The sequence below is a fragment of the Anas acuta genome, chromosome 1, assembly GCF_963932015.1.
Source record: "Anas acuta chromosome 1, bAnaAcu1.1, whole genome shotgun sequence".
Taxonomy (NCBI): domain Eukaryota; kingdom Metazoa; phylum Chordata; class Aves; order Anseriformes; family Anatidae; genus Anas; species Anas acuta.
This window is the reverse complement of record NC_088979.1, coordinates 202,042,393-202,057,215: the sequence shown is the minus strand read 5'-3', so window position 1 is coordinate 202,057,215 and position 14,823 is coordinate 202,042,393. Positions and strand designations below refer to the sequence as shown.

General features: G+C 45.8%; 1 protein-coding gene across 2 annotated transcripts in view; it reads left to right on the top strand.

The window, feature by feature from the left end:
• The window catches only part of PLXNA4 (plexin A4), a 405,534-nt gene extending 391,439 nt beyond the window's left edge, over positions 1 to 14,095 (top strand). For both annotated transcript variants that reach the window (XM_068670106.1, XM_068670107.1), the window contains exons 31-32: positions 7,456 to 7,606; positions 8,074 to 14,095. In XM_068670106.1, coding sequence (XP_068526207.1) covers positions 7,456 to 7,606; positions 8,074 to 8,169 — 247 coding nt within the window. In that variant the 3' untranslated portion in view covers positions 8,170 to 14,095. The remainder of the gene's footprint in view (positions 1 to 7,455; positions 7,607 to 8,073) is intronic.
• The last annotated feature ends 728 nt before the right edge of the window (positions 14,096 to 14,823 follow it).

Here is a 14,823-nt window from a genome sequence, read left to right as displayed (position 1 = left end):
GGCATAGATGCAGTTTCTGGCCTCACCAATGGTCTTTCTTTGCACAGGAGTTAATAGAAGTTTGATTTTTATTTTTTTAAATTTAAATTTAATCTTTTGGTCTTTTTTAAATGCTGCTGGGAGCAGAGCTGGACTCTGCCTGCTGAAGCAAACCCACTGAGACACCCTGACTTTTGCAAAAAACAAGTTCAGCATTCAAATACAAAGTCAGGGCTCTTTCACTGTGAAAACACATGACTAAAAAGTACCAGCACGTAGCCACAACTTGGGAGTCCTGTGGCAGAAGATGAGGCCTGACAGAGGCAGAAGAATTAACCCAGGAATGGGAACAGGCTATTTGGCTTTTGTTGAAGCCACGAAGAGTCAGTCTGTGGTCCTAAAACAAGGTGGCAGCTTTTCAAATATCGTAATTTGAAAGAAGAGGAAAAGAATGGGAATGATAGACCAGATTCTCATTTGACTTCTGTTAGTGAAACTCCATAGGCCTTGCTGAATTTACATTAGAGCTGCTTCAGATCTGCATCTTTTCAAGTTTACTTCAAATGTCCCCTTTGAGCCTAGAAATCTGGAGAACTTGGGAGCATTTGATGCAATCCCCAAGCAATACAAAGGGGAGCCGGTTCTAATTGGGGCTGTCTCATTAGCATTCAACACCACACTGAAAAGATGACAAAGGGCTGTGGCTGACCTTTCATTTCTCTCCATGCTGCCAGGCTTATGATAACACTTGTTTGAACTTCATTAACACCGTTTAATTGCCTGCATCACAATCAATACCAAGCTTCTCTACCAAAGCCTGGCATGGAGGCTGGAATGTGGGAGACTGAAAAGGGGCAGAGGACAAAAAGCAGAAGCCAAAGAGAGTTTCCATTGCACAGGTGTGCCCAAAATACCTGCAGTGCTGCAAGGAGAGGAGCTAGTGCTTTTTCTCATCCCTGTGGGTACTCGGACATGCTTTGGCTGCTTAATGTGGCTTAAAAATAGCCCCTTTAAGAAAAGCTAGAAGTCAGAGGAGACGTTGCAAATACTATTAAGACTTTGAGAATCTTCCAGTCAAGAATGTTCAAAATAGGCTTGATAGGTTTGATAGGTTTCAGACTAAAGGGCATTTAAAGTGACTTCATCCATCTGCAGTTTATTGTTAACCTGAGCACAAACACTACCTGCCCTCGCTACTGGCACCCAGAGCCTGGGTTTGCGATCTCTTCTCCTTCCTTTCCTTTAAGCAACCATGGTTTGCATGGTGTTAACCACTTGACGTCAAGGTCTTCAGCTTGTTAGAAAATTGTGAAAGCGTGTCTGGATGACACAAAATGTACAGTCTGTCTCCATTTGACATCTAAAACCTACATCTCTTGTCAGCCTGTGGTATCAGGGCTCTGTAGTCAATAGATGGTGTCCTCCAATAGTGTTTGTGCTGTCTGTTGGCCATTTTACAGCTATTTTTAAAGACAAAATGTACTGGTTTAGTAGAATAAAGGTTATACATTGCGCACATTCCAAGTTAGTGAGGTTTTTAGCAGGTACATTGGGGTGACCTTTTAACTCCAAGGGCTTTAAAAGAGAGCATCAAATGGCAGGTGGAAATCCTGGCTGTACTTTCAAAAACAAGAGTTTTCATCTCCTTTCCCTGACAGAAAGAGGGCTGAAGATACAGCGTGCCAAGGGTCAAGGGGAGAGGGTGTTGTCAGTAGAGATAATAAAATACGGTGCTGGAAGAGGCCTCGAGAGGTCAAGGTGCCCGGCTCCTGCCTCAGGGCTGGATCAGCTCTGTCTCAAGCCTTCCTGACAGATGTTTTCTTAAAGTCCTCCCACAACTGAGCCTCTGCTTTCCTCGGGCAATCCACTGCTGTGCTCCCCTCTCCTTCCCATCAGGATATTTTCCCTGATGGTCAGCCAGAAATCTTCCTGGCTTTAGTTAAAACCCATAGACTTCATTGTATCCTCAGAGGCATGGGGTACAGCTCGTTCCCTGCCTCTCTGCAGCAGCTTTTGTTGTGCCTGAAGGCTGTTCACCTGTCTTCCCCTACTTTTTGTCTCGAAAATACCCCTGATATTTTCTTACTGCAGTAACACGCTGCTCTCACACAGTGCAGTTTTCAGCAGCAAAGATGAAAACACATCTGTGCTCAGGGGATACAACCTCAGACCCTTGCAGCCTCGGCACTGAGATGATGGACAGTTTCTTCTCACAGAAAAACTACCTGTGCACCGATTCATTCTTCAGCCATTGACTCAGTGCAGCCCACCCATCCTCTGCCGTTTATTCTGAGACAAAAAAAAAAGCCTGCAGGAAAAGCCATGCGCATGCAAAAGAAAATCCTTTTGCCTAGCTGTCATGCTGTTCGTGCCAAAGTCCAATTAGTGTCCAGCAGCTTGGCCTCGAACCTTTCTGTGAAATGGGATCGATCTGGAGTAACGCGGTCCTGTGGCTCCTGCAGCTGAATCAGCACAAACACGGAAGGTGCAGCTCAGACGCCTCCCAGCAAGCTCAAACTGCCTTGCCCTGCCAACAGAGGAACCGACAACGTGTCCTTGCACTGCTTCACTTCATCCCGTGAAAGGGCTGGCCGCTAGGATGCTCCCCAGCCTCCCTTCAGCCCTTCCCTGCTGTAGCAGTCCCCTGGATCCCTTTCATACGTTTCTTCCTCCTTCAGTGGTCCGGATACAGCCGGCTATTGCATAACACTAATTATGTTATTGCTGTAATTGCGTCTGCCGTCTGCAGCACATGGATTCGTTACAAGCTTTTCATATGCTAAAAAGATTATTAATGAGCGCAGTCCCAACCCAGGACGGCACAACAACAGCCATGACAAAAAGATCTTTTGGAAGGCAATTAGCTCCATGCTAAGCCGCCTAAACCATGGCCCGTGCTGGAAAATTTCAGGCTGGAGAGGAAGCATTGGCAGCACAGCTTTTCTCTGTGCTTTTGATGAGTTAATGAGTTGCTGAGTGGCAGCAGGCACAGTTATTCTTGTGAAACAGCCCCACTAAGGAGCCTTGTGTGGCTGGTAATGAAGACGAACATTCGCCCTGCCCCTTGACTAAACAGAGGGCAAGATGTATTCCCAGGTCACTGCTGTATTGTTTCCTTAGGAAAACAAAACAAGACGAAACAAAACAGGAACTTCCCAGGGAAAGCTGAGGATGTGTAAGGAACAAGAACTGAGGCTAAAAGGGATCATTACTATGCACCAGTGTGGCCACAGTACTTGCCCATCTGTTGGTGGCAGGGGATGGTCTCAGGTTCTCCTGCTCCAGCCAAGATGAGGTGAGCTGCTGAGCTAGTGATACCTATAAAATAACATCCTATGATCTAGTAATCCTCGCACCATCCATTTGAGTTGCTGATGTGCTTCAGAGAAGGTTGATACAAATTCCCCCAGATTTCTCAAGGGTTTCATCGTTTCTGATGTCTGATGAACAAATTTCCCCGGCACATCAGAGGATAAGCAGCCTGTGATTCCCCTGTGATTCAGGAGAAGCTCTGGTATGTAAGGAAGGGTCTTTAGGTATGTGTCTGTGGTGGTTTCACAGCTGAGCTCCACCACACCAGTCTTTCAATCCCCCTCCACAGAAGAACAGGGGGAGAAAATATGACAAAAAAGGTTCACAGTTTGAGAAAAGGACATGGAAATCACAGACAAAACAGACTCAGCATAGGGAGATTAATGTAATTTCTTGCCTATCACTAGCAGACTAAACAGTGAGAAACTAAAAGCAAACTAAAAACACCTTCCTCCATCCACCCTCTTCCACCTCCTCCCCCCGAGGAGTGCAGGGGAATGGGGGCTGTGGTCAGTCCCTGATGCTTCGTCCCTGATGCTCTTTCTTGGCCCCTCTCTGCCCTTGCTCCAAGTGGGGTCCCTCCCGAACTGATCCTTCAGGGGCTTCAAGAACTGCTCCCACACAGCTCCATACCATGGGGTCCGTCCCCCAAGAGCAAACTGCTCCAGGATGGGTCCTGGCTCTGATCTGCCATGGGGCAGCTGCAGGACTCTGCTCACAGAGGCCACCCCTGCAGCCCCCCACCACCAAATCCTTGCCACATAAACCCCAGACAGTACCTAAGCCTCTCCTGGAAACATCTGGGTGAGGGTCCACCAAAGCTATCCAAAACTGGAGTACAGAAGAAGAAAATCTGCAGCACCAGGGCAGCAAGTGGTGCACCTTGACCAAGTAGTCATCATCTGCTTTGGTCTCAAGCCCTGTATCAGTGAGTGTAGTGACAGGACAAAAGGGTAACAGTTTTAAACTAAAAAAAGAGTAGATTTAGGTTAGATATAAGGAAGAAATTCTTCACTCTGAGGACAGTGAGGCCCTGGCCCAGGCTGCCCAGAGGAGCTGTGGCTGCCCCATCCGTGGCAGTGCCCTAGGCCAGGCTGGATGGGGCTGGGGGGCAGCCTAGGCTGGGGGTAGGTGCCCCTGCCCATGGTAGGGGGGTTGGACCTGGATGTTCTTCAAATTCCCTTCTCAATCTGGTGGCCATCAGCTTAGTTGTGCTCCCAGGAGCAGCATGGTTAAAGAGCATCTTCCGTCACATTTCAGCTTTAGTGTAAGTGAGCGCTGTCAGCCACAAGGGCGAAGGCACAAGCAAGCACGCAGGCAGCCTTGCAAATGCTGGCAGTGAAAATTCAAGGACCTCTGGGGTTTGGTGACAGCTTCACGGTGGTTTTGAAGGCGTTAGAGGTATGTAAATGGCAGAGAGGCCCTAAGTACCTCTGAGGATCCGGGCTCAAATAGAAGGTAAATAAAGACTCAGCAGGGATGTTGTCATCTCCCTGCCAGGATGCTTTAACATACACATTTATAATTTCTTGAGATAGCAGAATGATGGCTTCATTAGGAGCACTTCTGTATAAATAAGTCATTTGCCCATCGCAGAGTTCTGGTGGAAGATTATATGTCTTCTTCCTGTATTAGCAGCCAGGTTTGATTACTGGTACATGCTTTTTTTTTTTGTTTGTTTTCCTTCATTTATTTATTTATTTTTCCCAAACACACTTCCACAGTATCTTGATTTAGAGTCTTAATGGGAACTGACTGCTCAGGTGTATGATGTGGCAGACTCGGGTACACTTTGGTATATATAGCAGCGGATGATGGCCTGTGAACCCAGCACGCCGAAATCACAGCTTGAGAGTTTGTCATGGCTGGAGAGATCAGGAGGACCTGAAACTCAGGTCATCGCATCCTGATCTTCCCTCCGGGGGAGCGCTGTGCATTGCTTTTTGTTGTTCAGATGGAAATTTCATGCTGCTCGGAGCATCTTTCTGCAGAGCTGGGAGGAGGACTGGGGAGCTTTCAGACCCTTGTGACTCACAGACCCAGGAGAGCACTGCTGCCAAGTGAAAGGGAGACAGGAGAAATTTGGAGAAGCAGACAATGGGTGCCTGTGTTTCACTTTTAAAAAGGTCCCATCCCCTCACCCACTCTCCCATCACCATTTGATGGAGCATTTCAGCTGGTTGTCAGAGCCAGGGTGACAAACAGAGCACGGTGCTGCTGCTTTCCTCCACCAGCCTTATTTATTTTTGTTGTGATGTAATCCCCTTCACTTTTCATTTCACCCAGCAGGAGGGTGCCTATGCAATATTCATAAGGAGCTGGGCTCTTCTCCATGGGCTCTTCTCAGGCACCATAAATCAATGCATTTCTCTGCATTGCAGGCTCTTTTTTTTGCCCACAAGTCTATGAAATGTGCTATTGCACATGGATGTAAATTGCTTTGGGTGCCAAGGCACACCTTATTTTTTTGTCTGTAGGACTCCTCAGTCCACAACAATGTGCTTTGGTCTTGAGGAACCTGAAACAGCATTCTCATGGGTGCTACCAGTCCCTGACACTTTATCTTGTCAGAAATGCAGGCAGAATACATCTGATTTTGTCCAGCTGGTGATGCAGAGAGCAGTTTGACTTTTCTGGGACTGGCAAAGGCTGAGGAAGATCTATTCATCCTGCTCACCACCTCCTCCTGGAGATGGTTCTGTAGGACAGGTTCTCATGGGGTTTCCAGATGGCTCCTTCCCTCCTAGACAACTGTTCGGGTTTTCTTGGGTGTTTGGGGTTTAGGCAGTTTATCCAGCAAAATCAAGCTCAGACCACCCATCACTGGGCAATAGTTAGAGCATGGGAATTAAGCCAGGATTTGAGGCTTTTCCTGAGTCCAGAAGACAAGAGACCAACCCATGGCAATGAGGATAGGACTTTGGGGCACAAAACCAGCCTGAAGTGACGCTGGAGCCTTCCGATGTGAAGGAGTTTCCTCCCAGCCCTCTTGCACCGTGTTGTTTTTCACAGGAGACTTCCACAGCTGCCTACCCTGCTCAGTTGTAGAGAGTATTTTCCCACTCGTATGTCTGAAGGATCCTTATCATACAGCACTTCAGCATCCAATTTCTCTGCAGTGGAAGACAGCCTCCATCTCAGCAGGTGTCTCAGTGCTGTTTACAGGACACCTGTCAGCTCTTTTGGCTCCCCGTCCCCTCTGCCTCCTAATTATAAAATTGTGGATTGCTGCAGCTATGGGCTTTTTTTCTTTTCCTTTTTTTTTTTTTTTTTTTTTCCTTGTGCACAAAATGTCAAATTGCAGAAATTAAAAATGTAAATGATGGCGTCTAATTAACCAGTTGACAGCGGAGCACAGCTGCGAGTGACAGTGACTGATTACCTTCTGCAAACCTTGTCCTCCAAGACCTGCCTTACCCAGGGGACGAAGGACATCGAAAATAGCAACTTCCTTAAAGAGACATTGCTCTGCTGATGAAATCAGCCTGGGCAGTGGTCCTGGGGTCTCCATGTCCTCTGGATAAAGCCCCAGTCCTCCTGAACTCAAGGGAAGCAGATTTTTCCCCAGCCAAAGTGGGGATGAAGATATTGAATGTTATTGATGCAAACTATGATGAGGGGCTAGCTTAAAATTAGAGGCAAAAAGGATTTGTCAAGCAGCACAGGAGTTGCTGGGATAGACTGGATTGACTGGAGGAGGTGGATGATCTCAAAATGCATGCAGATGCAAATGTGTGGGGGGCACAAGCAAGCCTGAAAGGGTTTTGGTGTATGGGAGCAAAATCCAGAGCACTCAGAGGGCAGCAAGATCAGTGGGACTTCTCCATGGGGCTTCAGGCAGTGCCCTTGAATGCCTGAGAAGGGAATCTGGCACCAAAAGGTACTGCCTATTTCATTGATAGCACGGGAAATGTTTACTGGATGCTCTTTGGGTTTTCGCTCTCAAAATAGGGTTGACTGCCTGCAACATGCATCTGTTATTCGGGAATAATGGTTCAGTCTAATTTGTATTTTGGCTGAGTTGTCTCCTTTGTTGTAAAAGAAGAGCATGACAGGGTATATCATTGAGCCTGAGAGTGCTAAGCGTGTCTTTTGTCCTTATGGGCTTAGTTTTTGACTTTCTCCTCTCTCCCCTTAAGAAATACCTGTAATTCTCTCTTCCAGGTACTATTCAGACATTGCCAAAATGCCAGCAATCAGTGACCAGGACATGAATGCATATTTGGCTGAGCAGTCTCGCATGCATATGAACGAGTTCAACACTATGAGTGCGCTCTCAGAGATATACTCCTACGTTGGCAAGTACAGCGAGGAGGTAAGAGCCTTGGAAGGGCGAGGAGAAGTTGTGTAGGTTGTGGAGAAGTTGTGTAGGCATATGTGCCCACTGCCATTTATAATAGCAACACCCTAAAGCATCCAAGAATGGTCCAGCAAACATGACACAGGAGTTAAAGTGACCAACATGGGTGTTGAAGACAACGTGAGATGCCTTAGGACATATGAAATATGGCAAGGAAATAAATACATCTACCAAGTAACTGATGTTCTAGATGAGAAACCACTTGATCTGTTGCAATGTAGGGGTTTGCATTTAGTCACATCAAGCCCAAATTGCCTGTGTCTTTCCCTGCTGGCTGACTGACCTTTTATTTAAGCTAAGTCTGGGGCCCACCCGAAGGGAAAACTGACCCCTATCTGCTGCTGTATGATGCTGCACTTGATCTTTTTGGAAAATAAATTTAAAAATAGAGCCCCATCACTTCTTTCTCTCTCTTTTTCCAGATCCTCGGAGCCCTTGATCAAGACGACCAGGCTGGGAAACAGAAACTTGCCTACAAACTTGAACAAGTCATAACCCTCATGAGCATAGACAGCTGAGAACTGTCCTGCCAGGGACACCCTGGGAGGGATAAACCAAGTCGTGCCTCACTCAAGATCATCATCTTTACCAAGTGCAAGTTTAGATTGGCTGTAAGCAGAGTCACCTGAACAGCGCTCCTCTCTCTCTTTCTCTCTTTCTCTCTTTCTCTCTCTCATTTCTTTCTCTTTCGAAATCTGTGGACAAAGCGACAAATCCCCAGGGGTTAAAAGAAAAAGACTGCAGAGGAATCTCGGCTCTGGGGACATCGAGACATTCAGGTGGAGCTCTTGTTTTCACAGCTTCCCCTCTGCCTTTGCCCTAGAGAGAAAAAAAAAAATATTCCACAAAACGAAATAAAACAAAACAAAGCAAAACAAAACCCTCCCCCAACATCGCATCATTACTCTACAGATGGGAAACTGGGAGGTCACCTCTGTCATGCTGCTTTAACTGCCCTCCTAAGGATATAACCTCTGGAGTGGACATGGAAAAGAACTCAGTATTACGAAAAGTCTCCCCGGGGGAAGGCAGCCTGCCTGCCGGGATCCTGGAGGGCAGGAGAAAATCAAGACCCTCTCCTTCAGAGCCATTGCAACTCTATCTCTTGATAGGAACCCCACTGGGAGAGGAACCCCAAAGCTCCCCGCAAAATGCCACAGCTCCGTCCATGGTGGGACCTCATGTTGTGGCTCTCATCTGCCTGGGCAAAGTGGTGTTGCTGCTCTCTCGGGGCAGGAGAAGGGTCAAGAAGGGAGGAGGAGACCGACGCTCCCCCGCCCATTTGTTTCATATGGTTATTCTTATTTTTCAAAGAGACCTGTGTTCCCCTCCGTCTTTCCCATTGTGTCCTGTTGGTCGTAGCACTGCGGCAAAAAAAAAAAAAAAAAAAAGCTCTCTCTGCTCAGTGGCATCCCGTTGGTGGTGTTTCTGTTCCTTCTGGCAATGGACAGCACAGCATCTCCCTTGTCCCCACCTCAGCTTGGAAAGCAAGAGCCACAAGTCTCAGTTTATTCCAGACAAGGAGCTTGGCCTCAAAAACCAGCCAGAGGGTGTTTTTTATTTTTATTTTTTTAATTATTTTTTTTTAAGATGTTTGTTCTTTCCATTTTGTTTCCTCAACTGAAACAAAGCTGTTGTTTTCTTGTGGTGGAATATCAGAAGGATACTAAAGGGCTTGCCGTGAAGCACGGTGGTGCATAGGACTGATGGTAGAAGCTTCCTTCAACGCCACTCCTAAGAGGAAATGTCGTCACACACCTTGGAAGGAAATCTTGGAGGAAACCCAAATGAAACACTTCAAAATATTCTTCTATCTAGATGCTCCCAGTCAAACTGCATGTATTCTGGAGAACCCTGACCGATTGTAAGCTCATTTGCCTTTTGGTGCCAACTCCTGGCCTTCGCTCTGATCCTTTCCTGGAGCCAGCAAAGCCTTGCTGAAGGCACAGTTGCCGACTGGGAAGGATTTGCTCTCTTTTTGCACTTCCCATCCCTCCAGAGATCACTGTCACCACGGGACGAGGGTGGGCCATCACCCTTTTCTCTCCTCTGCTCACCTCCTCCAGAAGAACTACGCCTCAACCTGTTTCAAATAGGAATGAGCTCCTGCATCTCCTGGGCACTTGGCTGGTTATTTTTTCGTACAGCTGCCAGCCTGTTTAACACTGTGGTTCAGCACAGTGGGAGAATCAGCCCTGCAGAGCCTCAGGGGAACTGGAGAACCTTGTGTCTGGTACTCCACGGAGGTCTGTGTTCATCTCTCCAGGAATAATTGGTGCTCACTAGCAAGTGGAGGAGTGGCCTCATGCCACGGAGAATTAACCCTCATCCATCTTACACCATCCTCCAAGCCACAGCCTGGATTTTCTTTGCACCCGGAGGGCGGAAGGGGTAAAGACAGGGTGTGTAAATTGATTATGGAACGAGCGTGTTTGGTTTTATTCATGCCTCTTGCTAGCAAACCCGAACCTCTTCTGAGCAACGGCACATGAGAGTGTGTAAAGGGGGCCGTGGTGCAAACAGCAGTCAGTTAGCAAGCGGGTTTCGTTCAGCTGAACAGATACACACACGTAAGCAAGTCTTTCTAAAACCATTTCAAGAACACCAGTCCAAAATTCGGTGCGTGTGCGGGGAGAACATCACAAGAGTCACGTTGAAACAGCAAAACGTAGGGACACGTCTTGGTTTTAAAACCCCAGACATTTCTCTCTTGATTCTAATTATTATTATTTTGTGCGTGTGCGTGTGTGTATATGTGTGCGCGTGCGTGTTGTTTCCTTTTTGATTTTGCTTGCTTTCTGTTTGATCGCTGAGCTGACGGACTCATCATGCACCTTATGGACATCTCAGCATTTTTAAGAGGCCTGCGCAATGGGGATGATTTGGTTTGGTTGGCTCTGCCGTGGTTTTGTTGACCCATTTTGTAATGTTGGCGCATGTTCCAGATCCATTGATTATGGCTGTGAAAGTGGGGTGGAAGTCCCACCAGAGCCAGCGGTAAGGAAATTACAACAACAACACAAACACAATATTTTTTATAAGTACATAAAAAGAAAAAAAAAAATTAAAAAAAGGAAGAAACCAAAGGTTTTGACAAACAAAGTGCCACAAGAGATAAATATGGACCCTATTGTCATGCCTTGTACTCGCAGCTGGATGGTAGGAGTCTGAGGACAAATAGCTGGCTTGGAGGGAAGTGGTTATGAGTGATGGGCTATACTGCCTGGACATGCGCACACGAAAGGAAGAAGAAGCTGTTAAAAAAAAAGAAAAAAAAAAAGTATCAAAGTGAACTGGTGTAATCCTGCACTGTTACTGAAGTCAAAGGAACACCACAGGGGAAATCTGGGACTCACCCTGTTTCTTTTTGATGTTTTCAGGGCTGTGTTTTTGTTTTATTATTATTGTTGTTTTCCATTGTCACTGTTTTATTTCTTCTTGCTGGTACGGAGTTTTTCAGCTGTAAAATATATATATATATATATTTCAAGGAAAACTTGAACACCTCAGAGACACTGAGAATGAAACACTTAGGGGAAATGGGAAGTGCTATGAGATTGGTGTCTTAACCCTTCCCAAGTCCCCATTTCTCTCCCCCATCCCCAGGATTTGAAAGAAAATGTATATTTTGATTCTCTTTCATCTCCTCTTCCTTTTTCTTTACCTTCTTCATTATTATTTTTTAATTTGGTGCTTGAGCTGGTTTTGGTTTTCACTTGGAAAAATGTGCCAGAATTGTGATGTCAATGTGTGGGCTTCCTCCCCTGTCCCATTTGGTGTCCTTCCCCTTTCCATCCACTGTCCCAGCATCCCCCCCAGTCTATGAGAGGTCTTGGCATCTTTCTTCTCAGCCTCACCTGTTGAGCTAACTATTTTTATAAGTGCATGTACAATTAAAATATAATTAAAAACAATGACACAAACAGAAGAATGAGCCCTACTACGACGTGAATGAATTTTTTTCCTCTTATTTTCCCTTGTTTCCCCCAACTACTCACTGTTCCACAGTTGACCAAAAGTGCTCTGTGAGTGGCATTTCACTGTTTTTCAAATTACACTGAGAGGACAGGAGCCAAAGTCCCTTGTAGTCAACAGACGGGCTCCTAATATTCAGAACATACCAAATGATAGGCTGATCTTCATGTGTTTTGTTTTGTTTTGTGTTGTTTTTTTCTTGAACACTACAATCAACACAATGAATGCTGATGCTTGCAGCACCATCAGAAATAAGAAATAAGGAAATTGAATGTGTGAAGACTCCTTGTGGTTCTGCTGAAAGAGCTGAGATTATTTCTCCATTGTAGAGTTTGCTCCGGGATTGGAGGCTGGATTTGAGGAGCAAAGGTGAGCAGCCGTGCTGCAACATGCTCTTTATGAATGTATTCACCTATCAATGTCACACTGAGCTGAGGCATAACCCATCATGCCAGAATACATCGTGTCACATATTTTTGCAGACTGACTCTCCTGGTAAATGGAATTTTGGGAAAAGTTGTGTATTGTCTGGAAGAAGGTGTTAGAGATTGATAGCACTTTTGAACAGAGAGCGCATGAGAACTAGGGAAGAGGAGAAATGTAGACTCACAAAGGCATCTTCCTTTCCTAACACACACCGGTCCTATTTTTCCACTCTTCACTCTGCCCCAAATATATTTGAAGGTTTGGTCATCATGTCATACGCCAGCCTCGTTCCATTGGGTCACAGGGCTTCAGCCAATTTTCTCCAGTGGTAGTTTGATCGCTTCACCACTGCAGTTGTCTTCATGCCACTTCAGCACTGGAGAGCATAACTAATTCTTATAACTTAAAGAGGATTTACAAACAGAACTGGAGATAGTATCTGTTTTAATTGGGATATGATTACCGAAGTTTCCAGATTTCGTGCATTAGTCCACAGGGAATTGTCTGCATTAGAGGGAAAAAGACAAGTAAATCATGTTATTGTTATTATTACTTTTAATAACTCTGTCGAAAGCTGATAAAAAGAAAGTTAGGAATTTGGGTGCTACTCTCACTGCTGAGTCACCGAACACAAAGATCATACATCTGCTAAATTCTGGGATACCTATGATGTAACAACCCAAGAAAAAAAAATAGCAGCTAATATCAAGAGCAAAATTGTTTAAAGTAAGCCAAAACGCAAAATTCAGATCTGTATTTCCACAAGACGTGAAGAGCATTGAAAGGAGATACCATTTACCATTGCGTGGAAGACTCTTCCAAAGGAAGTCTGGAAACCTGCAAGGACTGAGTTCCAGGGCTCCTCTTAGTGGGGCATCCAGTTGGCTCCACAAAGGACCCTCAAGTCCAAGGACCATCTCATACCAAAAAGACAAGCTTGGGCTACTGGAGATGACCAAAACTCCTCCCTCACATCACAGCATCTATAAAACAAGTCATGCTTCACCCATCAGCCTGTAGAAGCTCATGAAGCAGATGTATCTGATAGCCTGCAGACATTTTTCACTGCTGTAAAAGGAATGATGGAAAGGTGGAAAACTGGTCCTGTTTCCCAAATTCCTGGGGTAGGATCTAGTGAGCAGGAATGCTCCTCCATAGCAACCTGTTGTTTTCCAGGTGAGCAGTGGCCACTGCTGATAGGGGAAGATGCCATGACCAGATAAGCACTTAACTATAACCCCATCAGTCCCCAAAAGGTGGTTTTAGTCCTTTCTTCTCCTTGGTTCAGCACATAGCTGAAAGACCTGGTCAGAGGTCCCTCATGCTCATAAAAATGTGCATGTTGTCCCCACCAGGTTTGTTTTCTTTTTCAGTGGCTCACCAGGAATTGCAGCCAGGAGCCCTATTTTATATATCTCCCACCCTTGAATGAGCAAATCAGTACAAAAATCCAGCTCTTGAACCAGCAATGCTGTCTAAACTCTGCCCAGCCCCTGGTTACCTCCTCTCCTGGGATGAATAGGGAGCCCAGGAATGGAGTTCTTCCTGCAAGCTAGGGAGCTTTGATTATTTACACAGTAAATCGTGTTTCTGTGTTGGCAGAGGCCTCGCTATGACAGCTGCTGGATAAAGATGTATTGGCATAACCTCAGCGATGCCAGGACAATTTGCTGTGTGTACATGATGAGTAGTAAAAGAACAGTCCTCCAGGGCAGATGGAGGTCTTGGACTGTCCTAGCTCTTGCCATCCACGTTTGGTGTGCTGTGGGGCAGGCAAGTGATAAATCCAGTCAACCTCAACATCACGGTGTGAACCTCAGCCTCCTGGTCATTCACCGCCCGAATTTTCTTGCTTTGTCCCCTTTTCAGGGTACCATTGGGTCCAGAGAGATCTGCAGTTTCTCCCTCACCTCTGCCACTGTGCAGAATCCCTTCCCCTCTGTGTTGTCCTGTGGGGGATAATTGATGTGCTGGTCGAGAAAAGAAAAAGAGAAGAAAACAGATTTACACTTGGAAAGAATAAAACCACCAAAAAAAGAAAAATAGCGAGGATGTAAAGCTGCTTAGTCTAATCAACCTGTCACATGTGTGATTTCTGTTGTCGTCGTCATTGTTTGTCCATTGGCTACTCTTTTTTTTTGCTTGTTTGTTAATCTTCTGTTCTAAAAATGGAGAGTTTACCTCAAACGTTTCTTTCTGCTTGGAAACAGATCACCTCAAAGACACTAAGAGCAGTGTGCAGGGAAGCTCAGTGAAGTGAACCTGATTATGGAAAACGGGGGAAGAGGACGTTTAGGCTCTTCCAGCATCCCCTCCTCTTGCTGCTGTGGGCTGAATCTGAGGGCAGTATTTCTGAGCAGGAGAGGCTGCTGTTCACTTCCAGATCGACTGGAACGTAAGAACCAGCCGGGGAAATCAAGGCACATCCGAGCTTGAAGTCCTTTCTGAAGTATCTGAAAGAAACTTGGTGTTACTTTTAAAAATTTCTTCCCTGCTTTTTCCCCATTCCCTGGAGAAAAAAAAAAAAAAAGAAAAAAAGAAAAAAAAAACACTTTCCAGCCCAGAGTGGGGTAAGGAAGCAGAGAGGTTAGGTGCTAGCTAAATGTTCCCAGCATCTTCCCCACGAAATCAAGAGACAACTGGATTATTTAATGCCACAAAGACAGGCCCTTCCTAGTGTCTGACCCTGTGTCTTGGACATACACATGAGCCCAGAAGTCTTACTCTGTTTTGCTAAAACTTCCACCTTAAGTACAAAATCATTGTAAAGA